At 66.5% G+C, this 24,305-nt stretch overlaps 3 protein-coding genes across 16 annotated transcripts in view; 2 read left to right on the top strand and 1 right to left on the bottom strand.

Moving 5' to 3' along the window:
* The window catches only part of PIEZO1 (piezo type mechanosensitive ion channel component 1), a 48,893-nt gene extending 39,564 nt beyond the window's left edge, over window positions 1–9,329 (top strand). The window contains exons 25-52 of one of the 6 annotated variants that reach the window (XM_045076433.1): window positions 28–271; window positions 357–453; window positions 542–713; window positions 971–1,060; window positions 1,138–1,232; window positions 1,508–1,576; window positions 2,096–2,196; window positions 2,713–2,809; window positions 2,883–2,942; window positions 3,038–3,210; window positions 3,292–3,398; window positions 3,598–3,789; window positions 3,868–4,126; window positions 4,192–4,380; window positions 4,526–4,823; window positions 4,950–5,043; window positions 5,144–5,291; window positions 5,365–5,579; window positions 5,654–5,812; window positions 5,892–6,039; window positions 6,922–7,014; window positions 7,488–7,676; window positions 7,791–7,883; window positions 7,978–8,150; window positions 8,228–8,350; window positions 8,424–8,503; window positions 8,585–8,774; window positions 8,859–9,329. In XM_045076433.1, coding sequence (XP_044932368.1) covers window positions 28–271; window positions 357–453; window positions 542–713; window positions 971–1,060; window positions 1,138–1,232; window positions 1,508–1,576; window positions 2,096–2,196; window positions 2,713–2,809; window positions 2,883–2,942; window positions 3,038–3,210; window positions 3,292–3,398; window positions 3,598–3,789; window positions 3,868–4,126; window positions 4,192–4,380; window positions 4,526–4,823; window positions 4,950–5,043; window positions 5,144–5,291; window positions 5,365–5,579; window positions 5,654–5,812; window positions 5,892–6,039; window positions 6,922–7,014; window positions 7,488–7,676; window positions 7,791–7,883; window positions 7,978–8,150; window positions 8,228–8,350; window positions 8,424–8,503; window positions 8,585–8,774; window positions 8,859–9,108 — 4,198 coding nt within the window. In that variant the 3' untranslated portion in view covers window positions 9,109–9,329. Of the gene's footprint in view, window positions 1–27; window positions 272–356; window positions 454–541; window positions 714–970; window positions 1,061–1,137; window positions 1,233–1,507; window positions 1,577–2,095; window positions 2,197–2,712; window positions 2,810–2,882; window positions 2,943–3,037; window positions 3,211–3,291; window positions 3,399–3,597; window positions 3,790–3,867; window positions 4,127–4,191; window positions 4,381–4,525; window positions 4,824–4,946; window positions 5,052–5,143; window positions 5,292–5,364; window positions 5,580–5,653; window positions 5,813–5,891; window positions 6,040–6,921; window positions 7,020–7,487; window positions 7,677–7,790; window positions 7,884–7,977; window positions 8,151–8,227; window positions 8,351–8,423; window positions 8,504–8,584; window positions 8,775–8,858 lie in introns of those variants that run through there. The other 5 variants (XM_045076432.1, XM_045076434.1, XM_045076435.1 and 2 more) reach the window with 5 other exon arrangements.
* On the bottom strand, window positions 9,298–16,698 carry CTU2 (cytosolic thiouridylase subunit 2). 7 transcript variants are annotated; one of them, XM_045076440.1, is made up of 16 exons: window positions 15,963–16,029; window positions 14,698–14,847; window positions 13,780–13,828; window positions 13,614–13,692; window positions 13,395–13,454; window positions 12,226–12,286; window positions 11,696–11,805; window positions 11,255–11,550; window positions 11,043–11,178; window positions 10,751–10,882; window positions 10,332–10,423; window positions 10,107–10,234; window positions 9,869–10,022; window positions 9,688–9,754; window positions 9,542–9,600; window positions 9,298–9,449 (listed from the first exon to the last, which is right to left on the bottom strand). In XM_045076440.1, exons 5-16 carry the CDS (start codon window positions 13,413–13,415, stop codon window positions 9,302–9,304), a joined length of 1,404 nt encoding a protein of 467 aa, XP_044932375.1. In that variant the 5' UTR covers window positions 13,416–13,454; window positions 13,614–13,692; window positions 13,780–13,828; window positions 14,698–14,847; window positions 15,963–16,029; the 3' UTR covers window positions 9,298–9,301. The 7 variants fall into 7 exon arrangements, with proteins under 7 accessions (XP_044932375.1, XP_044932373.1, XP_012912383.2 ...); XM_045076438.1 differs by lacking the exons at window positions 13,780–13,828; window positions 14,698–14,847 and adding an exon at window positions 16,555–16,698 and having other exon boundaries at window positions 15,963–16,037; XM_013056929.2 differs by lacking the exons at window positions 13,780–13,828; window positions 14,698–14,847 and adding an exon at window positions 16,555–16,697 and having other exon boundaries at window positions 10,107–10,201; window positions 15,963–16,037.
* A 112-nt stretch (window positions 16,699–16,810) lies between these two features.
* RNF166 (ring finger protein 166) lies at window positions 16,811–24,017 on the top strand. Of its 3 annotated transcripts, none has more exons than XM_045076428.1 (6): window positions 16,811–17,057; window positions 20,966–21,122; window positions 21,915–22,027; window positions 22,314–22,428; window positions 22,517–22,624; window positions 23,028–24,017. In XM_045076428.1, exons 1-6 carry the CDS (start codon window positions 16,903–16,905, stop codon window positions 23,091–23,093), a joined length of 714 nt encoding a protein of 237 aa, XP_044932363.1. In that variant the 5' UTR covers window positions 16,811–16,902; the 3' UTR covers window positions 23,094–24,017. The 3 variants fall into 3 exon arrangements, with proteins under 3 accessions (XP_044932363.1, XP_044932365.1, XP_044932364.1); XM_045076429.1 differs by lacking the exon at window positions 16,811–17,057 and adding an exon at window positions 21,659–21,745 and having other exon boundaries at window positions 20,984–21,122; XM_045076430.1 differs by lacking the exon at window positions 20,966–21,122 and having other exon boundaries at window positions 16,929–17,057.
* The last annotated feature ends 288 nt before the right edge of the window (window positions 24,018–24,305 follow it).

The following is a 24,305-nucleotide window of genomic DNA, read 5'->3' as shown; positions in this document are numbered from 1 at the left end:
CGGCCGCAGTGACGCCCCGTCCGCCAGGTCCTACCTCGACATGCTGAAGGTGGCTGTCTTCCGCTACCTCTTCTGGCTGGTGCTGGTGGTGGTGTTCGTCACGGGGGCCACGCGCGTCAGCGTCTTCGGGCTGGGCTACCTGCTGGCCTGCTTCTACCTGCTGCTCTTCGGCACCAGCCTGCTGCAGGGGCACGCGCGCACCCGCCTCGTGCTGTGGGACTGCCTCATTCTGTACAATGTCACCGTCATCATCTCCAAGAACATGCTCTCGGTGAGCCCGGAGCCCGCCCGCACCCCCGCCCCGCCTGCCCGCACCCCCGCCCTGGCCGCTTGGGCTGACCTCCCTCCCGCCCCAGCTCCTGTCGTGCGTCTTCGTGGAGCAGATGCAGAGCAGCTTCTGCTGGGTGGTCCAGCTTTTCAGCCTCGTGTGCACCGTCAAAGGCTACTACGACCGTGAGTGGGCCGGGGGTGTACGGTGGGCCGGGCTTGTGGACGCACCCTGTGGCCGGGGCCCCTGCCCTGAGGCCGGCCTGTCCCATAGCCAAGGAGATGCTGAGCAGGGACCGGGACTGCCTGCTGCCCGTGGAGGAGGCCGGCGTGCTCTGGGACAGCGTGTGCTTCCTGTTCCTGCTGCTGCAACGCCGCGTCTTCCTCAGCCGCTACTTCCTGCACGTCTGTGCCGAGCTTCAGGCCACTGCCCTGCAGGCCTCCAGGTCAGCCCAGGCCACGGGGTCCCCCTGGGCCACGCGTCCCTGCTCCGTTACTGCACAGTACTTGGGGCGCTGCCCGACCCTGGCCCCCCGCTATGGTGCTGGCTGGAGGGGGCGCGGCCACAGGACGACCCCCTGTCGCGCTGATCCCCACCATCCCAGCATACGAGAGGGGGGTGTCGAGCTGGGGCCGAGGCCAGAGGTGCGGGAACCATGCAGCTGGAGCTCAGTGTCCCCGGGGTGACGTCGTCTTCCCGCAGGGGCTTTGCGCTGTACAATGCCGCCAACCTCAAAAGCATCGACCTCCACCGCAAGGCCGAGGAGAAGTCCCTGGCCCAGCTGAAAAGGCAGTAGGTGCCCTCAGGGGCGGGGGCCCCCCCGGGCTGTCCTCGTCCCCTCGGTGCTCAGAGCCGCCTCCGCCCCCCAGGATGGAGCGCATCCGCGCCAAGCAAGAGAAGCACCGGCAGAGCCGGGCAGGCCGCAGCCAGCCCCAGGAGCCCCCAGACCCCACCCAGGAGCCAGGTGAGTACGTGGGCTGGAGGGGCCCCCGCGTCTCGGAGCGTCTGTGCCACGTGCTGTCCGTAGGCCTTCCCGCCCGTCTGTCCCGTGCCGTGTGGTCAGTGTCCCTACAGGCCACATAGCCAGCCCGCCACAGTCTGTCTGCACTTGCGGGCCGCCCTCCACGCCCACGGCACCGCGAGGCTTCTCCATCCGCACAGAGGCGGTGGGCGTCTGTGCTGCCCGCGCCCTCCCCGTGCCTCTCCCTGCCGGCTCATGTCCGCCTCGCCCCTCCACAGGGCCTGGCAGTCCAGGGGGCTCCTCCCCACGGAGTCAGTGGTGGCGGCCCTGGCTGGACCACGCCACAGGTACCACCTTAGCCTGGCCTGCCGTGCCCGGGCGCTGCTTTCTCAGCTGCTACCTGCCTTCTGGATGAGGGGACTTGCTCTGTGGCCCCCTCTGGCTGTGCCCCCGGGCCTTCCGCTCAGGCCTCACCCCAGCCAGGCCTGCAGCCCACCGGGGCCCCCGCGGCAGGCTCTGTGCTCGCCTCCCCTCATTCCGACGCCCAGACCCGGAAGAGCTCGTCCCCAGCCCCCCCCCCCATGTTCCTCTCGTCCTGTCTGGTCTTGTGTCACTGCTCTCGCTTGTCCCCCAGTCGGCTGACCCCCCCGCCACGGGCTGTACCTTGGAGGGGAGGGACAGGCGGGCCTCTGCCCATGGGTCTCGGGGCGCCGAGGGCACTCACACGCCTGTCACTGGGCCTGCCCTGAAATGAAGCCAAGAGGCGGGGGTGGTGGTGGGGGAAGGGGGAGGGGTGGGGGTGGGGGAGTGGGGGGGGCAGTGCCCTGGGGTTGGGGGGACGGTCCTCAGCCCCACCCTGCCTGCAGTCATCCACTCTGGGGACTACTTCCTGTTTGAGTCGGACAGTGAGGAGGAGGAGGAGACCCTGCCTGAGGAGCCTAGGCCATCGGCACAGAGCGCCTTCCAGGTGAGGTGGGAGGTCCCCTGCCTTCCCCTGTGCACGGGCTCCTGGGGCTGCGCAGCCCGGCGTGGGGACGACACCCGCTCCCTGGCTGGCCTGCCTAGAACCATCCAGACCCCCAGAGCCCACCAATCAGATGGGCAAGCAGGCTGTGGGAGGCACAGGTCGCGGGCCGCCGTGTGCCCTCCGTCCCCGGCCGGCCGAGCTCACCACTCCGACCGTCCGGACCTCAGCGGCCGCCGCTGGCCTTGCCCGTCTGCCGGAAGGACGGGCCGGGGGCTTCTTGCCTGTCTCTGGGCTCTTAGTTCGCGGGGAGCGATAGCCGTCTGTGCGGGGGGGGGGGGTGCTGTGCCGGCTGCCTTCTCGCCCCGGCCCCTTGGGGCGGCCTCTGCCCAGAGCAGGGAGCTGGCTGGAGGGCCCTGTGGCGGCCGGACGCCGCCGCCCCCTCGAGAGCTCACAGGTGGGCCGAGTGGCGTCTGCCGTCCCAGCTGGCGGGGCGCTGAGCGAGGGCCTGGTCCGCAGATGGCGTATCAGGCGTGGGTGACCAACGCACAGACGGTGCTGAGGCGCCGGCGGGAGGAGCAGGCGAGGCGGGACGGGCCGGGACAGCCGCCCACAGGTGCGTGCGCCCGCGTGCGTGGCGGGGGACGGGGCGCACTGGGGTGGGGGCTGACCAGCACCCCTGTGCGCAGGAGACGGCCAGTGCCACGGGGCGGAGCCGGCGGCCGGCCCAGAAGAGGCCACGGCAGCTGGTATGTGCGCCCTGGGGCTGGGGGGCTGAGGGGCTGGGGGGGCGGGGGGGCGGGGGGGCGGGGGCCGGCAGCATCTGCAGCGTCTCACCCCGCAGGCCGCGGCCCTGTGATGCGGCGCATGCTGAGCACCGTGCAGTTTCTGTGGGTGCTGGCGGGGGCGCTGGTGGACGGCCTCACCGACTGGCTGCTGACCTTCACGCGGCACCACCGTGCCATGAGCGACGTGCTACGTGCCGAGCGGTACCTGTACACACAGGAGCTGCTTCGGGTGAGAGCGTGTGCCCCCCTCAACTCCTGGGGTCCTGCCCCCCGAAACCACTGCTCTGAGCATCTCCCTCACCCCCAACAGGGCAGACAGGTACGCCGCAGCTTGGTGGACCAACTGTACCTCAGCGAGGCCGAGGCCACACCTCCAGGCTCTTTGGGAGCCCAAGATGCACCAAGTACGGCATCAAGGTCGGTGCTGGCTGGCGGGGCACGGGTGGGGGCAGCTGGGACCCACCCCACCTGGCCAGAGCCGGCGTGCTTGGGGTTACACAGACCAGGCAGTGTGTGGCCTGCTGGCCCCTCGTGCACCAGGGACCATGAGTCCCCTTGGGCCCCAGGGGCAGAGCAGAGGGCAGGTGGCCTCGGTGACCTGCCCTACCTCCCGCAGCGGGCTGGGGGCTGAGGAGCCGCTGAGCACGGCGACGGGGGACACGGGCAGCCCGCTGAGCACGGGGTACCACACGCGCAGCAGCAGCAGTGAGGAGGTGGCCACGGAGCCCGGGGCTTCCCTGCATGGCTTCCGGGAGCTCCCTGCAGGCGCCGGGACCCGGACGCGCACAGCCAGCGAGCTGCTGCACAGGTCAGGGGGTGGCGGGCGTGCAGGGTGGGGCGCTGCGCCCTCGGAGCTGGGCCTGGGGCTGAGCCCGGCTCCCCGCAGGCAGCTACGCATCGAGGAGCTAGAGGAGGCCACGCAGTTCAAGGCTGGGCAGGGCCGGGCCCTACGGCTGCTGCGGGCCGCGTACCAGTGCGTGGCGGCCCACTCGGAGCTGCTGTGCTACTTCGTCATCATCCTCAACCACATGGTCACCGCCTCGGCCACGTCCCTGGTGCTGCCCGTGCTCGTCTTCCTGTGGGCCATGCTGTCCATCCCAAGGCCCAGCAAGCGCTTCTGGATGGTGGCCATCGTCTTCACCGAGGTGGGCCGCGGCCCTGGCGGGAGGGGGCGGGGCCCGGGCCCCCACGCTGAGCCCCTGCCCCACAGGTGTCCGTGGTCACCAAGTACCTGTTCCAGTTCGGCTTCTTCCCCTGGAACACGCACGCCGTGCTGCGGCGCTACGAGAACAAGCCGTACTTCCCGCCGCGCATCCTGGGCTTGGAGAAGACGGAGAGCTACGTCAAGTTCGACCTGCTGCAGCTCATGGCCCTGTTCTTCCACCGCGCGCAGCTGCTGGTGAGACCCCGTGCCTGGGCCGGCGGGCGCGCAGGCAGGCCCCTCCCGGCACACGGCCCGCCGCCCAGCGGTCCCTGGAGGGTCCCAGCGTGGGCTCGGTCGTCTACACCAGCCTCACCTCCATCCTTCCTCCCTCTCGCCGCAGTGCTACGGCCTCTGGGACCACGAAGAGGACCAGCTCACCCTGGAGCACGACGGGGGCGGTGGGAAGAAGGGAGCCGAGGAGCGGGCACCCCGGGGATCCCAGACTGAGGCGGGCACGGGGCCCCAGGGGGAGTCGGTGGTAGCCGGGGCCCTCACCCAGGACCACATCCAGGTGGAAGTAGGGGACGGGCTGGCAGAGCCTCCCGCGGAGCTCAAGCCCCAAGACACGAAGCGCATCGGCCTGCGATTCAGGAAGAAAAGGAGGGAAAGCGCGGAGCCTGCAGACCCCACCGTGGCTGGTAGGACGGCCCGCTGCCGGGGACCTGCCGGTCTGTGCGACAGGGGCCAGCCCTGGGTGGGAGGGGGTCTCGGGCTGGACCCAGCCCTGTGTGGGCTCTGGTCAGCAGTGCCCCCCCCCCCAGAAGGAGTGATGGCCTCTGGGAGCGAGAAGAAGTGGAGTCGCCCCCGGGAGAGAATGACGGCACTGGGGCTGCGACTGCGGAGCTCGTGCCTAGCCGTGTGCGTGGGTGCGGGCCGCTCCCGGGGGGGTGGGGGGGCGGGGTGCTGGGGGAACCCCCGGGAGCGGCACTGAGCCCCGCCCACCCGGCCTCACCCACAGGGCCCAGAGCGTGTACCAGCCCCTGCGGTGCTTCTTCCACGATATCCTGCACACCAAGTACCGTGCGGCCACCGATGTCTACGCACTCATGTTTCTGGCCGACGTGGTCGACTTCATCATCATCATCTTTGGCTTCTGGGCCTTTGGGGTGAGTGCAGAGCCCGACGGCCACCCCGCGGCCTGCCCCCGGCCGCCCCCTGACCTCTGCTGTCCCCGCACAGAAACACTCGGCGGCCACGGACATCACGTCCTCGCTATCGGACGACCAGGTGCCCGAGGCCTTCCTGGTCATGCTGCTCATCCAGTTTGGCACCATGGTCGTCGACCGCGCCCTCTACCTCCGCAAGACCGTGCTGGGCAAGCTGGCCTTCCAGGTCGTGCTGGTGCTGGCCGTCCACCTGTGGATGTTCTTCATTCTGCCCGCGGTCACGGAGAGGTGGGCATCGGCCTGGGGGCGCAGGGCTCTGGCCTTGGGCAGGGTGCCCTGAGCCGGCGCTCCTGTCTCCCCAGGATGTTCAGCCAGAACGCGGTGGCGCAGCTGTGGTACTTCGTCAAGTGCATCTACTTCGCCCTTTCCGCCTACCAGATCCGCTGCGGCTACCCGACCCGCATCCTGGGCAACTTCCTCACCAAGAAGTACAACCACCTGAACCTCTTCCTCTTCCAGGGGTGAGTGCGGGCGGGCCTGGGGGCCAGGAGCCAGGCTGCTGCGCACGAGCCTTCCTGACGGCCGCCCCGCCTCGCGCAGGTTCCGCCTTGTGCCGTTCCTGGTGGAGCTGCGGGCCGTGATGGACTGGGTGTGGACGGACACCACGCTGTCCCTGTCCAGCTGGATGTGCGTGGAGGACATCTACGCCAACATCTTCATCATCAAGTGCAGCCGCGAGACAGAGAAGGTGCCCGAGCACAGGCCGGGGGTGGTGCTAGCCCCTCCCCAGAGGCTGGAGGGACGGTCACCGGGATGAGGCCCTGTTGGGGGCAGGCCGCCGGCAGAGCGGGCCTGATGCTTGGCTCTCAGGCACGAGGGCCAGCCGCTGGGGCGCCGAACATCCACTGAGTGCTGTTGGGTATGGGTGTCTGCGGGGGGAGGTAACAGAAACAGGTTCCCCGGGGCACGTGGCGAGTTCAGACCCGTAGCGTGGTCAGAGCTGGTCACAGTCAGTAGGCAGGCCTAGGACATGTGCGCCCTCAAGACCGCATTCCCACCGATTCCGCAGACTCGTCCGTTATGGACGGTTGGGTGTCCACACTGTGTGGCCTGCATCTCGCTCCTTGGTTCTGCAGTGTCAAGGCTGGCCGCGTGGCCGGTGTCGGAACTGGGGGTTTTCTCACTGAGGAGCTTTCCCTCCCGTCATGGTGCTACCCTGCGATTATGCAGCTGTTAGAAGCAGCCCCGGGCCCCGGACGGCGGGTCGGCTCCTCCTTTCTGTTCACTGCGGCAGGCGCTGCCCTGGACGGGAGCTTGTTGCCCTCGGGTGCCCACGCTGCAGCGGGCTGGCTGTGGGGGGCAGCTCCGGCTGTCACCTGGTGGGGATGTCCCGACGGTCCCTGGCAGCCGCCCCCTCCCCCATCCCTGCCAGCACCCCGACTCGGTGCCCCTGACTCGGTGGGGGGAGGCTGATTTGGGTCTCCTAAGCTTGTGGGCCATTTGCTTTGCCTCTTTTGTCCTTGGGCTGTTTGTCCTCTTGTTGAGTTCTAAGAATTCTTTCTGCGCTCTGGACGGTGGACCTTATCACAGGATTTCCGGCTCTTTTCTTCTCTGTGTTGTCTGTTTTAAGATTTTTCTTTTTACAGGTTTGAGACCTAGAGCCAGGAGCGGGGAAGGGCGGAGGGACTCTCGCGCAGACCCCCTGCGGAGCGCAGAGCCTGAGGCAGGGCTTGACCCCCCCCCCCCTCGTGTGTGCCCCGCGGAGCCACCGCAGCTCACTTCCTTGCCGGCACCCCGTCGTCTCCTTTCTGAGAACCTACGCTTTCCTTGTTGCGTCTGAGAATTTCCCATCAGATCCAGACTGAGGTCTTGGGGGTCCCGCTGCTCCGGCATGTGGCGGCCGTTTCTCCTAGCGGCATCGCTGGAGACGGTCCTCCCCCCAGTGGAATTATCTGGGTGCCACTGAGCAGCGGGTCTGTTTCTGGGTTCTTGGTTCTGGGCCTCTGTCTCTTGCTCTTGGACCTGCGCCGGCTCCGGTGCTGTAGCTTTGCAGCCGAATGTGACACTGTGAGGTCTGGCCGCACGGGCCTCTGGGTGAGGCTGTGCAGCAGCAGGGTGGGGGTCCGGGACCGTGCCCGCCTTCAGCTGGGGGAGGGTGGGCAGAGCTGAGGCTCTGAGCCGTGCCCCACCCCGCAGAAGTACCCGCAGCCCAAGGGGCAGAAGAAGAAGAAGGTTGTCAAGTATGGCATGGGCGGCCTCATCATCCTCTTCCTCGTGGCCATCATCTGGTTCCCGCTGCTCTTCATGTCCCTGGTGCGCTCTGTGGTCGGTGTCGTCAACCAGCCCATCGACGTCACCGTCACCCTCAAGCTGGGCGGCTACGAGGTGAGGCAGCCGTCCGTGCCAGCCGGGGCACAGGAGAGGGCCTTCCACGTGGGCGGCCGCCCGGGGGCACGGAGAGGCCCCCCGCCCCGTCGCAGCCTGTCCCTGCCCCCACAGCCGCTGTTCACCATGAGCGCCCAGCAGCCGTCCATCGTGCCCTTCACGCAGCGGGCCTACGAGGAGCTGTCCAGACAGTTTGACCCGAACCCGGTGAGTGGGCCCCACCTGGCCGCAGCTGGGGGCCGGGCCGGGTCGGGCCGGAGGTGTCCAGGGGCTCCTGACTCAGGGGCTGTCCGGGGCCCAGCTGGCCATGCAGTTCATCAGCCAGTACAGCCCCGAGGACATCGTCACGGCGCAGATCGAGGGCAGCTCCGGGGCCCTGTGGCGCATCAGCCCGCCGAGCCGCGCCCAGATGAAGCGGGAGCTGTACAACGGCACGGCCGACATCACCCTGCGCTTCACCTGGAACTTCCAGAGGTGCATGCGGGGCCGGGGCAGGGCTGTGTGGGGGAGTGCCGCCGCCGCCGGGGCTCACGCTGTGCCCGGGCGCCTAGGGACCTGGCCAAGGGCGGCACCGTGGAGTACACCAACGAGAAGCACACCCTGGACCTGGCCCCCAACAGCAGCGAGCGGCGGCAGCTGGCCAGCCTGCTGGAGGGCACCTCGGACCAGTCTGTGTGAGTTGGGGGCCCGGGGGAGGAGGCAGCAGGAGGGAGAGGCTGGGCCTGACCGCTGGCCTCTTCCTCGCAGGGTTATCCACAACCTCTTCCCCAAGTACATCCGGGCCCCCAACGGGCCTGAAGCCAATCCTGTGAAGCAGCTCCAGCCCAGTAAGTGTGTGTGTGACCGGGGCGGGCGGCGTGTGTGGGGGGGTGCGGGCCAGGCCCTGACCGACCCCACCACTGCCCCAGACGAGGAGGCCGACTACCTGGGTGTGCGCATCCAGCTACGGAGGGAGCGTGGGGGCGCGGGGGCCGCCGGCTTCCTGGAGTGGTGGGTCATCGAGCTGGAGGACTGCCGGGCCCAGTGCAACCTGCTGCCCATGGTCATCTTCAACGACAAGGTCAGCCCGCCCAGCCTGGGCTTCCTGGCTGGCTACGGGTGAGTGTGCGGCCCTGCAGCCAGGTGGGTGGGCGGGGCTCAGCTCCAGTACCAGCCCCGCCTCACCCCGCCCCTGCCCCGCAGGATAATGGGGCTCTACGTGTCCATCGTGCTGGTCATCGGCAAGTTCGTGCGCGGCTTCTTCAGCGAGATCTCTCACTCCATCATGTTCGAGGAGCTGCCGTGCGTGGACCGCATCCTGAAGCTGTGCCAGGACATCTTCCTGGTGCGCGAGACGCGGGAGCTGGAGCTGGAGGAGGAGCTGTACGCCAAGCTCATCTTCCTGTACCGCTCGCCCGAGACCATGATCAAGTGGACCCGCGAGAAGGAGTAGGAGCCGGGCTCCTCCACCCTCGTGTGACGGAGCCGCCCGGCCCTCTGCCGGGCGCAGACACCCGTCCCCGGCCACCACGCCCTGATGCTGCTGCCGGAAGGAAGCTGGGGGCCCGGCCTGGCGCGGGGCCCACCGCCGGCACCCTGGGCCAGGAGCTCCAGCCTGCCCTTCCCCACGCGTACTGTAGGGTTTTCTAATTAAAGAAGTTTTTATTTATACGATCACATGCTGCCCGCGCCTCCTTGCCCTCCTGCTCCGGGGGGCCCCGGGCTCCACTCCCGCTGGCGGGTGCCTCATCGTCACTGTTCTCCACCAGACACTCCTGGATCTCCGCCGAGGGCCTGTGGGAAGTCATATACTGGGAACCTGCCCTGTGGGAGCTGGCGCCCAAAAGGTCCCCGCCGGCGCCCCCCAGCTCTGGGGCTGGCCATACCTCTGGCTTCGAAGCTGGGCCTCGGCCAAGATGTAAGGGGGCAGGGGGTCCAAGCACGGCTGCAACAGAGAACAGCCGTGGGCGAGGGGCTGTGCGGGACCGAGCCCCTGGGGGCCTCCCCCATCCGGACCAGAGGAATGACTCACCACGTCCTTCATGGTCACGCGGCAGGCGTAGCACAGCTGCTCGATGACATGGGCTCGGGAACCCTCCCTGTGGGAGCAGAGCGGTGCTTGAGTACCTGCTCGGGGCCCCAGGGGACATACCTGCCCTGGCCAGTGGCATGGGGCCAACCACAGGGTAGCATCGGATCAGGAAGGGACTCACCTCCCGCAGGGCCTGGTCCCCTGCCAACAGTTTGGGGCCCCGCCCAGGCCCGCAGCACAGCAGGGCCCTGCAGGTGCCCCAGCCTCAGCCCGCGGGGTGGGGGGTGGCGTCTGCGAGAAATCCTGGGTCTGAGCCCCAAAAGCTGTGGCACTATCTGCAGGCAGAGATAGGCTGAAGGTCCTCTGGGGGCGGGACCCCCAACTCCCACTGCCCAGTGCCCCTCCCCCTCCACACGCACCAGCACTGTCAACGTCCAGCGAGCACATACAGAGCAGGCAGCGGGGGCCAGCGGCACAGCCATCCCTCGGGGCCTTGACCAGCTTCTCACTGGTCCTGAGGGGGTGGGAGACAGGGCCCAAAGGCAGCCTGAGGGAAGGCTTTCTTCCTGCCCGAGCGGTAAGGGGTGGGCACAGCACTCACCCCCTCGCCCACACCATGGGTGCGGGCGCGGGCGCACACACACCTGTACACGGTGCTGACCGTAGAGGGGAACTGGGCCTGTAGCCGGAGCAGGAAGCCCTCCATCAGCCGGTGGATGCTGGCCTTTTCAGAAGCCTGGGGATAATCAGATAGAGGCTCCAGGAGTGGCGCTCCCAGGCCTGGCCCAGAGGCCGCCTGGCGTGGGGGCCACAGCTTCACGCCATCAACCCCCGGAGCACCGAGTCGGGGCTGGAGTGGGCCAGAGCTCTCCCGCATCAGAGGCTGCCCGTCCCTGAACACAGCTGCTGCGACACCCTCCCCGCCAATCCCCTTCGGCTGAGGCCCCAGCCTGCCCGCCTCGGTGGGGGCGTGACTGTGCTCCCAGCAGCTCTGGCCACCGAGGGGTGCCAGCCCCTCTGACCCCACGCCGGAGCTGGCCACCTGCCGCGGCCCACGGCTCACCTTGGTGTCGACGGCGGGCGTGCAGACGGAGGGAACCGCGAACAGGCGGTTGTAGAAGGCCACCTCCTTCAGCGTGTGCTCACGCATGGGCCGCACCACCACCACGTCGCCGTGCCGCTCATCCGAGAAGCCCTGTGGCGGGGGCACCTTCGTCACCGCGCCCAGCAGATGGGCTCACAGCCCTGCCTCCCCTGCACTACGAGGGAGACCACAGACTTCCTGCCACGGACTCCCGACGCGACTTCCAAGTGACAGAGGCCCGGGGGGTCCCTGAAGGCCTGTACGCACGTACCGTGTCCCAGGCGAGAAAGGCCCCTCTCCCCAGAGCCAGGCTGGTCATGAGCTTGATAGCCAAGCGTGTGCAGCTGTCCCCTGTCATCACCTTGGAGTAGCCATGGGTCCGGGCCACGTGCAGGATCAGGTGGGTCCTGGAAAGCAGAGCACAGGGTCTCAGGGGGCCAACTGAGGCAGGGCCAAGCCCCCAGGGCGCAGTGGCAGACTCACCGCAGGGTCTGCAGAAGCTCCTCTTTGGCCGTCAACGTCTTCACAGAGTTAAAGAGCTGGGACAGAGCCTCGGTCTGGGCCGCTGGCGGTGGCCCAACCGGGTCCTCGGAGTCCTGGGTGCAGGGCTGGCTCGGTTGTTCCTCCCCCTGGGCTGAGCTGGGGCTACCCCTGAGCCCCTCAGCTGCCAGCGTACGTTGCTGCTGCAGAAAACTGTCCACAGCCACCTTGTAGGTCCCCACGGTCCCCACTGGGTCCTGGGCAGAGCAGCGCAGCACAGACGGCGGCAGAGCAAACACCTGCCAGCGCGGGGAGAGCGCGTGAGGCCCAGGGCCGCCTTCTACACGCCGGGGGCAAAGGGGCCAGGGAGGAGCCTGTGGCTGACCTCACCAAGTAGGCGTGGGCCCCCGTGCACCCGGCGGCCGCAGGGACAAACCCACGCACCTCTTCCAAGCTGACAATGTGCCATGGAAAGCCGAGGGTCTGCAGGATCTGCCGCACGTCGGTCAGGGTTTTTGCTCTGTCCTCCCAGCTCCGGCCACAAGCTGCCCCCTCTGAAAAATGCAGACAAGGAGTCATGACGGCAGAAGCGCCCCAGGTGGGACAAAGTCCTGTGAGCAAGTCCACCAAGCTCTTCGGTGGAAGCCGCAGGGGCAAGCCTGCTCTCAGGAAGTGCAGCGCAGTCAGAGTGGGAAGTGGGTCTTCTCCAGCAGCACAGGGGAGGGATGGGGGGAGGCGTGACAGACCACAGGGGCCCCAGACCCACCTGGGGGCCTATCTCAGGGAGCGGGGTGCAGGCACGTGAACACAGGGCCCCTGACCCGGAAGCTGACCTGCCTGACTCCCACAGAGCCCTGCGAGAACAATGGTCCTTCTGCTGCCCCATGCACTGTCTCCCAGAAACGCCCCCACCCGGGCCACATTAAGGTCACAGCGTCAGCTGCGTCAGTGGGCTCGTCCTGAGCGGCACGTACCATCCACATACACGACCCCTGGCACAAAACGCAGTCTTTTGGCAGAATCTCGACTCAGGCCCTGGAGAGAAAAGGGACAGGACTCAGCCAGAGTCAGAAGCCAGAGGACACTCTCCTGGCACAAGCCACTCTCCGTCTGAACTGAGGCCCTCGGCGCGGGGTGGGGGGTGCACCCCACCCAGAACAGACTGCCCGTCTGGACCAGGCACTGAGCAGGCCCCGCGGTTGGGCTCCACAGCCTGGCAGGGCCAAGGTGGTCGCATAGGCGGCTTAACCGCCAGTGATACCTGCTCCTCAGTCTGTCCCCCCACTGACCAGTGAGGAGCGGCCTGCCTGAGCACCTCTGACCGCTAACAGTGCAAAAGAACAATAGACTCATCAGGGCCCCTGGTCCCAGGAAACGGGCTCTGGCCAAGGGAATGGGTACTCACACCAGCCCACGCTTCAGGGGCCACGAAGTGAGGTCAGGACAGCAACACACCAGAGCCCCCAGGACAGACCGCTCTCTAATCTGTGCCCCTCACTCGGAATGCAAAGGGTCTGCACATGTCCCAGCCCCAGTTCAAGGCCTCCCCGGCAGCCAGGGCCCTCAGGAGAAGCCTGGCGTCCTCCAACCCGCTGAGGGACAGTCTGAGTGGGTCGCCGACTGCCGGGAACCAGCTCCCCAGCGAGCAGGCTCTCCCATACAGCTCTCCTCCCCACCTAACTTCACGTCTCCTGGCAGCCCCACTGCTCATCTGGGTCTCCCCCCTTAAACTTCTCAAGGAAGCTGCCTGACCCCAGCCAGGCCAGACCCCTCTTGGGTTCCCCAAGGCACCTGCTGGTATTGCACGGTTTTGTGCTAGACCCAGGACCGGGGGAGGCCCATGAACTTGGGGACACCTCAAGTAGCCCACCATCGTGCCACCAACACGTGCCCAGGGACTAGGATTCTAGGCAGTCAGCCAGCAGCGCTGGCCTCGGGCGCAGCCGGGTGCTCCAGACTCCGCCTCCGGTCTGTACGCTGCTGCTGCTGCCATATGCACATCCAACAACCCTCCGGGCCATCCCAGTGGGGAGTGAGCTGCTCTCGCTAGCTGCAGGCAAGAGCCCCTCTCAGTGCAGAACCCCCAAGCCCGCAACTAAGCGGGACAGCAGCCAGGGCCCTGGAAGACGCTGGGGAGACGAACCTCAAGGACCTGCCAGACCATGGAGCTGGATGAAGGCCCCCCCGACCACGCCAGGAGCACCTACGGGAGAAGAAACGTCGCTGGAGAGCGCTGCATCACCCCCATGAGTGAGCGCACCCTCCCCACCACCCGCACACACCTGGGATGGGGGAGAGCCAGGGTCTGGGGGTCGGGCTTCCCAGCTGGGGACCATGCAGAGGAGTCACCCCAACACACTACCTTCTCACCCGGAAAGATCAACCGATTCTTCCCAAGCACGGCTCTAAACTTGTGGATGTAGAAGGCCCTAAAACATTCCCTGCAACAGACAACCAGCAGCTGTAGCCGCGCCGCTCCGATGGGGACACGGCCAGAGATGCTGCGGGTCCCATCTTCCTTCTCTTACCAAATTCCATCTTTAAAAGCAGCATCTTGACAGAGGTTCTGCCCAGAAACTGGCAAAGGAAGCCAGGGTTGAGGCATTTTTACCAGCTGTGTCTGCCCCAGGACCAGCCCCGTGCTGCCTAGGGACTCCCCCCGCCTGGTCCCCAACAACCCTTAGTAGCATGACCTGATGTCTGAGGAACCCAGGGCCCAGGTGCCACCTGCACCTCCAAACACCCAGGAAGGCCCACCAGGTAGAATGGATAGACACAGGAAAGTGCAAGGCAAGGCCAGCCTGACCCTTCCCTAAGCATCATGGAAGGCCCTTCCAAAACTCCCACAGGGAGAAGTACTCTCTCTCGGGGTGAAGGGGGAAGCACTGAGCAGGCAGCAGGGGGATACCCTGTGCCCCAGAGCGCCAGCCTGGCTGACCGAGCTGATACCATGTTAACCGGAAATGCCTGGAAGTTCATGCAAAGGCAGTCCTGGCTTCTTCCCCAGACCCACAGAATGAGAACTTCCAGGACGAGCCCCGAGAATCTGCATTCCTGAAAACACTTTCACCTGATTCTCAGGCTCGGCTACAGGTTAAAATCACTGAGGCCAAATACAGCAGACGGACTGCACCAGAGTGAGGCGCAGACATCTGCAATTCAAAGCTTCCCGGCAACCCCAGCAGGGAGGTCAAGGTCGAGGACACACCCTGAACCACGGGAGAAATGCGGCTCCGCAAGAGCTGTCCCACACGGGCAGCTGCACCCCTAAATCAATCTCTGAAAGGAAAAGCAATTGCCCCTGCTCCCCATTGAAGAGGCACCACTAAGAGGGGTCAACCAAGCACCCCATATTCCTTTGCTGTCAGTAGCTCAATGCGGTGTTTAATAAAACGCCACACTCCAAGTGACTAGCCTCAGGAAGGGAGCCCCAAGAACTCACTCACCATCAGGGAGTGGGAAGGGCCCTAAAACACAGAAGCTTGCACGGGGCACAAGAGAAGCTGTGGCTGCCCACGCGCACGGGGAGCTCTGAGCCCAGGAGGAGCTTCTGCAGCCTCGGCCTCTTCTCCGGGACACTCATCACTGCCGATGCTCTAAGAGATGAAAGCCACAGCTGCCCCGATTAAGGCGTTCACTCTAGCGGCACACGCCAGGCTACTGGGCTCCCGAAAGATGGCTGGGGAGGAAAAAGCTTGGGGGAAAAAACCTCAGGCCCTTCAGTTTCTCTCTGGGAACACTCTGGGTAGTACCAAGACTCGTGGAGACTAACTATAAAACATGAGCTGGGGGGCACTGGGGTGCCTCCGTCGGTTCAGCGTCTGACTCTTGGTTTCGGCTCAGGTCATGATCTTGGGGTCGTGGGACAAAGTCCCACACTGGGCTCCGCACTCGGCGCAGAACCTGTTCGAAAGTCTTTCCCCCTTTGCTCCTCCCCCAGCTCGCTCTAGTAAATAAATAAATAAATAAAAACTTTAAAAAGGGGGGGGGGACCCCTGGGTGGCTCCGTTGGTGAAGGTCTGCCTTTGGATCAGGTCACGATCCTGGGGTCCTAAGACTGAGCCCCGCATCAGGCTCCCTGCTCAGTGGGGAGCCTGCTTCTCCCTCTCCCAGTCCTTCTGCTTTCGTGCTCTCTCGCTCTCTCAAATAAATAAATAAAAAAAAAAAAAAAAAAAAAATGAGGCACCTGGGTGTGTCAGCTGGCTAATCTGTTGATTAAGCAAGTGCCTTCTGCTCGGATCATGATCCTGGAGTCCTGGGATCAAGTCCTGCATCGGGCTCCCTGCTTGGCAGGGGGTCTGCTTCTCCCTCTGACCCTCCCCCTTCTCATGCGCGCGCTCTCTCTCTCTCTCTCTCTCTAATAAACAAAATCTTAAAACAACAATGACAAACCGTCCCCAGAGCACCTGCCCAAGATCTCTGAATGCTCAAATCTGCTCCCACACGGGTTCCAGCTGCCCCGAAGTGCTCACCCTGCCCATGCCTCACCTCACCCTCACTCTGGCACTGTCCCCTAGGTGCCGTCAGATACCCTCCTGCCACCGGATCCACAGCGGACCCTGGGACAATCTCTGCACCCACGCAGACAGGCAGGACCCCACACACGCACCAGTCACTGGGAATGCTTCCAAAGGCAGGAGATGAAACCACAGGCAGGAGGCACACCGGCCGCTGGGCCAGACGCACGCCTCCAGCTACCTCCCGGCCTCACCTGCAGAAGGCGTCTCCCGCTCGGATCACCACCACCGGCGGGCCTTCCTTGCACTTCACACACTTCGGCTCACGGCTGTGGAGACAGGGAGGACAGACCACGGCCTGCAGACCGCCCTCCGGGGGACCCTGGGGAGGGGCACCGCCGCTCTCGGCGCCGCTGGTGCACACCCCCGACACGGGCCGCGCGGGGATCTGAGTCGGCCCAAGCCAGCTCCGAAGCACAGAACGACCACCTCTCAGGCCCTCAACGGACGCCAGGCCGGACGGACAACTCGCTCCGCGCGCCTCGGCCGGAGCAAGCCACCGGGAGGCCGACTTCCTCGTCGACGGAGCGCACAGCCCGCCAGAACGACAGGCGGCGGCGCGCAGAGGCGGCCCCTCCCTGGGGTGCTCGCCCCGGCCGGACAGTCCCCCACCCCCCGGGGCTGCGGAGCAGCGTGCAGCCCCCACCGGGACCCCGGGGCTTCTGGGTCCCGGGCTCGGCGGCCTCCCGGCTTCCGCAGCGCGGCGCCGGGCCCTCGGGACAGGGCTGCGCCGCCGGCCCGGAGCGCCGGGGCGTAGAGGGGCGCGTGCGGACGCCCCGCTCTTACCCAGGCCGCGGTGGCGGCGGCCCCTCGGGCGCTGCGTCCCCGTAGTCCTCGCCAAGCTGGCACATGCCCGCTCGGAGTCGCCCGGGAGCAGTGGGCGGCGGCGGCGGCGGCGAGACGCGCCTTAATGACGTCAGCCCGACGCCGTCGCTCCCGGCAGGATGGGGGCGGGGCGCGCGCTGATGACGTCAGCGCCGCGGCGCCGCGGCCGAGACGAGCGGGGCGGGGGCGCTCCTTAATGACGTCAGCACGGCGCCGTCGCGGTCGTGACGCGCGGACCTGGCCCGGCCGGGCCGGAACAGCGGCGGCGGCGGCGGCGGCGGCGGCGGCGGCGGCAGGCCCGGCCCCGGGATGGCGATGTTCCGCAGCCTGGTGGCTTCGGCGCAGCAGCGACAGCCGGCGGGCGGGCCGGCGGGCGGCGACAGCGGCCTGGAGGCGCAGTACAGCTGCCCGATCTGCCTGGAGGTGTACCACCGGCCTGTGGCCATCGGCAGCTGCGGCCACACGTGAGTGCGCCGGCCTCCGGGCGGCCGCGGGGTCGCGCCGCCGCTGCGGGGAGGGGTCCGCGCGCCCGGCGCTGCCTCGGAGCCAGGCGCGCGGAGGGCTCGGGCGGGGGCGCGGGGCTCCCTGCGCCGCCCCGGCCCCGGCCGCTGCGCGCGTTCCTCCGCCTCGGCCCAGCCTCCCGCCCGCCGGCCCCGGGCGAGCCGAGCCCCCCGTCGGCGCTGCGGGCGACCTGCAGCCCAGTCGGGGCCCTGGGATCTGCGGAGGGCTTCGGCGGGCCTAGCCGGGGCCCGGGCTGGCGGGCGACCTCTGCGCCGGCCGCCTTCCGTGCGGGCCCTGGAGACCAGGGTGGGCGTTGGTAAATAAACGCCTCGTGGCTCTTGCTCTCAGCTCTTCCCCGGACCCGCTGTCCGCTGGTCTTGGCCGGAGAGGAGACGAGTTCTCTCAAGTTAGGAGAGAGACTTGTCCGGAGGCTGGTGCTGGTTGCCTTGATGGCGAGACCTTGAGTCATACCCGTCACTGAGCAGCCGGGCGGGCTGGCCCTGGGGACCGGACACCGCGCACCCTGCACCCTGCGAGGGCTTCCGGCGGCTCCGGAGCCTCCAGGGGGTCCTCTGAAACAGGGGTGTTTCAGCCGCAGAAGCCTGAGGACGGGGCTCTTCTCCCAGCGGAGAGCTGCCCTGGAGTCTTGTGGGAGCTGCCAGGCTGGCTGGACGGAGCCGAGATCGGTGTCTGCTCTCCGGCTGCTCCTGGCTGAGCAGTGCAGGGCGTGAAGGCAATGAGCAGGGTGGCAAGCGAGGTCAGGAGGGTCCGGTGCCAGCAAGCTGGGCTCCTGAGCGGGCCGGTACGTGCCCCTCGAAAATCTTTCAAAGAGCGGCAGCTGACTCGGGAGGCTCCGGATAGAAGGGGGGGGCCTGGGTAGGTGTGTGCCTGCTCCTCCGCCGGGGACGGCGCTCCCTCCTCCCCCCGGGTCAGCCAGCACAGGCACCTGCCCACACCAGGGTGGCACAGCCCATGTCAGGAGGGGCCCTGGGCCTCGTGCTGCTGCTGACTTCTTGTCAGGGGCAGCCTCTGGACGTGACTCCTTTCGTGGAAGCACGCACTCGTGGGCGTGCTCAGGCGTGCTCTGCTGTCTCCATCACTGGGAGAACTGTGAGGCTTGACCCAACTTCAGGAAGCCTTTCCTGGTTTTCGGATGGCCTCCCCTTGGCACCCACACTTACCCAGCCCTGGGCCTCAGCGTTTCCAGCCTCCGGGTGTGCACAGATCTGTACAGGTTTTTGTTTTTGTTTTTCCCCAGATAAGTGTTTTCTTAAAATGTGGTCGTTAGACCGCAGCACCGCACAGAATCGTTGTGAAAGCGCCATGCTCTCTAAACGCTTTCCCCACCCGTTTCTCTCGGCAGAACCCCATCTGTCTTCTTTCTGACGCTGGTCCCCAGGAGCTCCTCCGTGGCATGCTCCTTCCCAGCGCTCTTCTGCCCGTTTCCTTCTCTTCCCCAGTGTCTCGGCTGATGTCCTGAAGGCACACACACAAGCACAGAGGACTTAAGGGCTCGCGCTTTTCCTTAAAAGAGCCCCTGGCGGTGTCGGTGTTGGTCCCGGGTAGTCACCTAACCATAAACAGTCTGCTCCACGAGACGGTTTCTGGTGGTGCGAGTGGCCGTGCATGGGCAGCACCGGGCAGAAGAGGAGAGAGGGCATGGTGGGGGGTTTTCAGCCAGAAGGCCGTCAGTGGGGCTTGTGGAAGAGCCCCCAAGAGCTCCCCGGGAACCCCAGAGGAGGGCAGTCATTTCTCATTTTCAGGGGACATCTGGAAGCAGAAGCTGCGTGGCTATGGACGACCCCCTGGTGGACCTTCCCCTGAGGGCCTGTGTGTGCTGGGGCCGGCTCAGCCTCGGGCTCCCCTGGCCTCCAATCTCCTTTCCCGCTCTCCCATCAGCGCTGTCGCAGGGGGCCTTCCGTGCCCGTGTCCCCGCATGCGGTCAGTGAGCAGAGATCACAGAGAAATCAGAGCACTCACGTCTGGGGGGAGCGTAGGGAATGAGGAGCGTCCTGTGTGCTTAGTGTGCCTCTGCCCGGTCAGGTAGATGCTGTCACTGTTTCTTTTGTACAAGAGGCCACGTTTCCAGGGGTCCCAGCAAAAGCAGAGCTGGAGCTCTGGCAGTCGGGCAGGCTGGCCTCCGAGCCCCCGCCTTCCCCCCGCAAGCGCCCTGGCAGCAGTGGCCCTGGGGACCGCTGAGCCTTGATGGCCAGACACACAGACCCTCAGGGCTGCGGGCAGGTGCTTCCGGGTGCAGAAGGGAGTCCGCATGCACCTTCCCAAGACCCCCACCTCCGCGGCCCCTCCAGCTGGCAAAGAGGTGCCCTTTGCCTTGACCTGTGCCTTTGTCATCGGAGATGCGGTCCTGCGGCCAGCACTGACGACATGGTAGCCCATCCCCTGAGCGCCCCCCGGGCCGTGCATTCTGCACATGCGTTTTACACTTTTGTGGAGACAGACCCTCCTCGTTTGAAGCACACACGGCGGCGTCCACTGGGTGTCTGCGGGCGAGCAGGCGTCCCTGTCACAGACACAGCCGCAGCCAGGGACCTGCGCTCCGTCCATGGACGGGTCTGTTCTGGATTTTCCATGTCAGCGCAAGACCTGAGCTTGGTGGTCCCAAGGCCCCAGTGGCCATGTCCAGCAGTAGCTCTCTCGTGCTGGGGACAGGCCGCATCCATGTGTCCTTTACCCGTGGCTCGTGCAGTGGCACTGCCGTGCGCACCTGCGGGACAGCAGCACACTGTACCCCCGTGACTGACGAAGTGAGAGGCCAGCGTTGGCCGATAGGCTGGTCAGACCCTCGGAATGGTGGGAGACGCATCCTGGAACGCTTGTCAGAGCGCCGGGGGGTGGGTGCCGGAATACCTCTGCCCCACGCCTGCCGGGGTGCCCTGCGGGTCCTCCCCAGGTGAGGACGTGACTAGCGCCCATCCTCCTTCCCCTGGAGGACAGAGGCTCTTCCAAGGGCCCGAGGGCCAAGCGGGGCCTTCTCCCGTGTACACGTGCCTGCAGCTGGTGACAAGCGGGGGTGGGGGGGTGCGCCGGGAGCCAGAGGGAAGGTGGAGGGCCTGGGCAGCAGCTTTCCTGGTGCCGGGATATGCCGGCCACTTAGCTGAGCGGAGCTGAGTGGCCCCCACAGGACTTCCGAAGAAGCTGGACCGAGCGGGTGCTGGGATCAGGTTCCCACTTGCTGTCTGCTGGGTGCCCTCCAGCCCCGTGTCCGCACGCACTGAACGCCTCTCGTTTCTCTGCGGCACTGGGGGTGGGACTCCGAGTGAGGGGGGCTTGTTCCTGCGGCCCAGGCACGTCTGTGTCCGCTGGCTGGCCTCTTGATATGGCCTCTCTAGGGGCGGCGCCAAGAGCCTCAGGCCCTGGGGCCATGGGTGTCGCCGCTCAGCAGTCAGGGGCCCAAGCAAGCCCACTGCCATCATCACGCCTCTGCTCTGGCCCTGTCCCGAGGCTGGCGACACTCAGCCTGGAGCCCTGTGGTTTCGTCTCCCAGCGCTGTTGGTGACCTTACTCTCCAAAGCTTTGTGCATATAGGGTCTCCGGAGGCCTCCTGTGTCCCCCGTGTCTCCAGAGCACCTGGGGTGCTGGCATCACCGCACGGCCATAAGATGGGCAGGTTGGGCCTCGGGCTGGGCCCAGGGCCTCGGGGCCAGCACGGCTCCTGGAGAGCCACAGCCACAGCTCCACCAGCCTCCTGCACACGGCAGCAGGCCCCAGAAACCCGCAGCCCGGAGGGGACCTGGGGTTGTCCTTTAGCCAGAGGAGCAGGAATGACACTCTCCAGAAACAGCAGAGGGGAGCTGCCCTGTGAGGTTGCAGGCAGCCAGCAGCCCTCAGGCCCGTGTCGCGTCCCCGGCAGGTTCTGCGGGGAGTGCCTCCAGCCCTGCCTCCAGGTGCCCTCGCCCCTCTGCCCGCTGTGCCGCCTGCCCTTCGACCCCAAGAAGGTGGACAAGGCTGTGCATGTGGAGAAGCAGCTCTCGTCCTACAAGGCGCCGTGCAGAGGCTGCAGCAAGAAGGTACCCCACCCCGGGGCCGTTCTGGGGCAGGGGCGATAGTCTGTAGCCGCAGGGAGATGAGCCTCTGATCCCCGCTCCAAGCTCTGCTGAGAGCGCAACCTGGCTCTGCCCCTCCCCCAGGACCTTCCTGCCCTCATCACCCCCACCCTGCCCTGGGCTCTGGCTCTTAGGTTCTTGTGGGACTAATTTGGGAACACGGGAGCTGAGCCTCAGCCCCGCCAATGGGAGGGGTGGGCGGGGAGGGAGGCAGGGTCCCAGGCAGAATTGGGGGCCCTCTAGTGCTGGCCGCCACCACCCACCTGGCTGTCTCTCCACCCTGCCTGGAGCCCCTCACAACGGCCCAGCCCCAGGAGCTGATTTCGACTGGCGTCTCCGCTCAATGCAAACAGCACTGTAGAAGGCGACCCCTGGCTGCTGTGTTCTAAAGCTCAGGGTCTGGACATCCTGGGGCTGCCCTGGGCTCTGCAGTGAGGCCGCTGGTCTCCTTCCCTGGCACACAGGCCTTCTCCCGATACATCTCTTCTGGCTTCCTCGAGGACTGCCCAGGCCCTCTGCAGCCCCCGGGACCCCAGCTAAGGTCCGCCCCAGTCCCGTAGCCGGTGACCGGATGTACCTGCCGACAGGTGTGCAGGGTCTGCGTCACCTTCCCTTGGCGCCTCTTTCCTGGCAGGGCTGCAAGGCCCCCGCTTCTGCGGCACCGCGGGCCGTGAACGTCGGGCAGGGACCGCCCTGCTTCCTGGTGGACCGCTCATCCTTTGGAGCCTGACCCCAATGCTGCCTCTGTCTTCCTAGGTGACGCTGGCCAAGATGAGGGTGCACGTCTCCTCCTGCATGAAGGTCCAGGAGCAAATGGCCAACTGTCCCAAGTTCGTCCCCGTGGTGCCCACATCCCAGCCTATCCCCAGGTAGGCCTCCCCACCCGTGTGCTCAGAGCCCCGGTTCCTTGTAGGGGCGGCTTCTGCCTGTGCTGCTGTCTCCAGAGGGGGCTGTTGTGTCTCCTCTGCAGACAGCCTCACTGCCCTGCACGAAGGGGACCCCAAGGAGGGCCCGTAGAGGTCACTGAGTCCCCTCGCAGCAGGGGACTGTGAGGGGAAGGGAGGGGACCCAGAGCGTGGGGGGAGCCCAGCAGCCACACCGTGGGTGGGGGCGTGGGCAGCGCGGGCCCCCACTCACCTCCTGCCACCGCCCCAGCGCCGTCCCCAACAGGTCCACCTTCACTTGCCCCTACTGCGGCGCCCGCAACCTGGACCAGCAGGAGCTGCTCAAGCACTGTGTGGACAACCACCGCAGCGACCCCAACCGCGTGGTGAGTGGCCGGCCCTGGGGGCAGGGCGAGGGCAGGGAGCGGGGCTGGCTCCCCCCAGCGCCGCTTCAGCCCGCGCCCCGTGTTGCAGGTGTGCCCCATCTGCTCGGCGATGCCCTGGGGGGACCCCAGCTACAAGAGCGCCAACTTCCTGCAGCACCTGCTGCACAGGCACAAGTTCTCCTACGACACCTTCGTGGTGCGTGCCCTGCCCCGCCCCACCCCTGCCGGCCCAGGCCCCGCCCCTGCCTCCGCCCCCTCCGGGGCCCCGCCCCGAGGCCGGTGGCCCAGAAACCATGCCCCCCTGCCCCCCCACCCTGCAGACCCGCCGCACCCCAAACTTTCGCCCCCCCCAGTTGCTCCTCTGTCCGTCTCAGACTCCGGGTGGTGTGGCCGGAGGCGAAGGAGCCCCCTCCTCCCAGATCCAGGCGGGAGTCAGCCGGGCGGTGCCCTCGGGGAGGAGCCAGCTGTGGATCCCGGGCGTGGGCAGCCTGTCCCACCACCCCATGGCCCTGGCGTGACAGCACTGTGCGGTCCTTGGGGGGCGGTTCTGGCTCGGAGAGGCGCCCGCGCATCCCCCGCCTTCCCTCCCTGCCCTCCAGGATTACAGCATCGACGAGGAAGCCGCCTTCCAGGCTGCCCTGGCCCTGTCTCTGTCCGAGAACTGAAGGCACAGCCCAGCCCCTGGACCTGACCCCTCCGGCCTCGGGAGACTGGGCCGCCTCCGGGGACTGGGTCTCCCGCGCCTGCGCGGAACAAGCGGAGCCTCCTGTGTTGCGGGACAGGTGGTCCCCGAGCCCGCCAGGGCAGGGGTCCTCGGAGGGTGGACACCCGTGCTCCTGGCCGAGCGCGGCTGGCTCCCTCGGTGCTTCGGGCTGAGCAGGTGGCCCTCGCTGGGCCCGTGATCGGGGGCGGTCTGTCTCCAAGCCATGCTGTCCTCGTCCTACCCGGTGCGCCCCAGCGGGGCCCCGCAGGCCTGTGCAGAGCAGGAAGCCCAGGGGAGCCCCGCCCACCATGGGGGGGCCGCTTCCAGTTCACCCGCTCGGGACTGGCTTTTGTGATACTTAGAATTCTGGCATTTTTCTATACTATCCAGCGTGATGATCTTTCCACATTTTATAGAGCAGTTACTGCTCGTACTGCAATACCCGTGTTTGACTAGACAATAGTATTTTTATGGAACATTTACAAAATTATATTTTTTAAAAAAACAATCAAAAATAAACAGTTATGGGGTCTGCGCAGGGGAGCAAAAGGCGCCGACGCCAGAGCCAGAGCGCGCCCCCGGGGCTTTGCTCAGACAGATCCTGGCGCTGCTCTGCTGGGTTCCCCTTCCTAACTGCCAGGAGGAACCCCCCGGGTCCCCCAGCTGCTCGCAGAGGCTCCTGACTCCGCGGTCGCCCCAGCAGCGCCGGCTCCTCCCACTGGGGTCCCGGCCCCGCCCTGCTGTCTTCTCCCCAGGCGGACCCCCAGCGCTGTCGGTAGGCCGCCCTGGGAGGACAGCAGGGCATGGAAGACGCCGTCTTACTCTTGCAGTTCACGGCATAAATTATTGCTCTTTTAGAAAAACTTCAATAAAACATTTCAAAGCATCTGCAGTGACCTTGATCACTGGGTTTCATCCGGGAGAGTGAAAAGCTGGTGGCGGCTGGGGTGCACCGTGACTTCCCTTTGCTTGAAGTCTGCAGGCGTGTCTGTCCCCAGGCAGCTCCAGCACTGTTGGGGGACAGTGCTGCCCACCTGCCCGGGCCCCTCCCTGTGAGCATGGCGCCTCCCCAGGCTGCCCTCAGCTCCAGGCTCCCCCAGAACACTCTCTTGTCCTCTCTCTCAAACCCCAACAGTTTGTTGGTGACACATCTTGGCAAAAGTGTGCCAGGGTG

The sequence above is a fragment of the Mustela putorius genome, unplaced genomic scaffold (assembly GCF_011764305.1).
Source record: "Mustela putorius furo isolate JIRA1106 unplaced genomic scaffold, ASM1176430v1.1 tig00000174_pilon_pilon_pilon, whole genome shotgun sequence".
Taxonomy (NCBI): domain Eukaryota; kingdom Metazoa; phylum Chordata; class Mammalia; order Carnivora; family Mustelidae; genus Mustela; species Mustela putorius.
This window is presented reverse-complemented; position numbering and strand designations above follow the sequence as displayed.

Bases quoted from the DNA above. Each gene is read 5' to 3' on its own strand.
- CTU2 (XM_045076438.1), bottom strand. From the start codon at position 16,619: ATGTGCCAGCTTGGCGAGGACTACGGGGACGCAGCGCCCGAGGGGCCG. The intron at 10,424-10,750 runs GTGAGCCGTGGG...GATTATCCCCAG, and splicing joins CGCCCGCCGTCGACACCAAG to GCTTCTGAAAAGGCCAGCAT. The intron at 9,450-9,541 runs GTATGGCCAGCC...GACTTCCCACAG, and splicing joins GCCCAGCTTCGAAGCCAGAG to GCCCTCGGCGGAGATCCAGG.
- RNF166 (XM_045076428.1), top strand. From the start codon at position 16,903: ATGGCGATGTTCCGCAGCCTGGTGGCTTCGGCGCAGCAGCGACAGCCG. The intron at 21,123-21,914 runs GTACCCCACCCC...CTGTCTTCCTAG, and splicing joins GCAGAGGCTGCAGCAAGAAG to GTGACGCTGGCCAAGATGAG. The intron at 22,429-22,516 runs GTGAGTGGCCGG...CCCGTGTTGCAG, and splicing joins GCAGCGACCCCAACCGCGTG to GTGTGCCCCATCTGCTCGGC.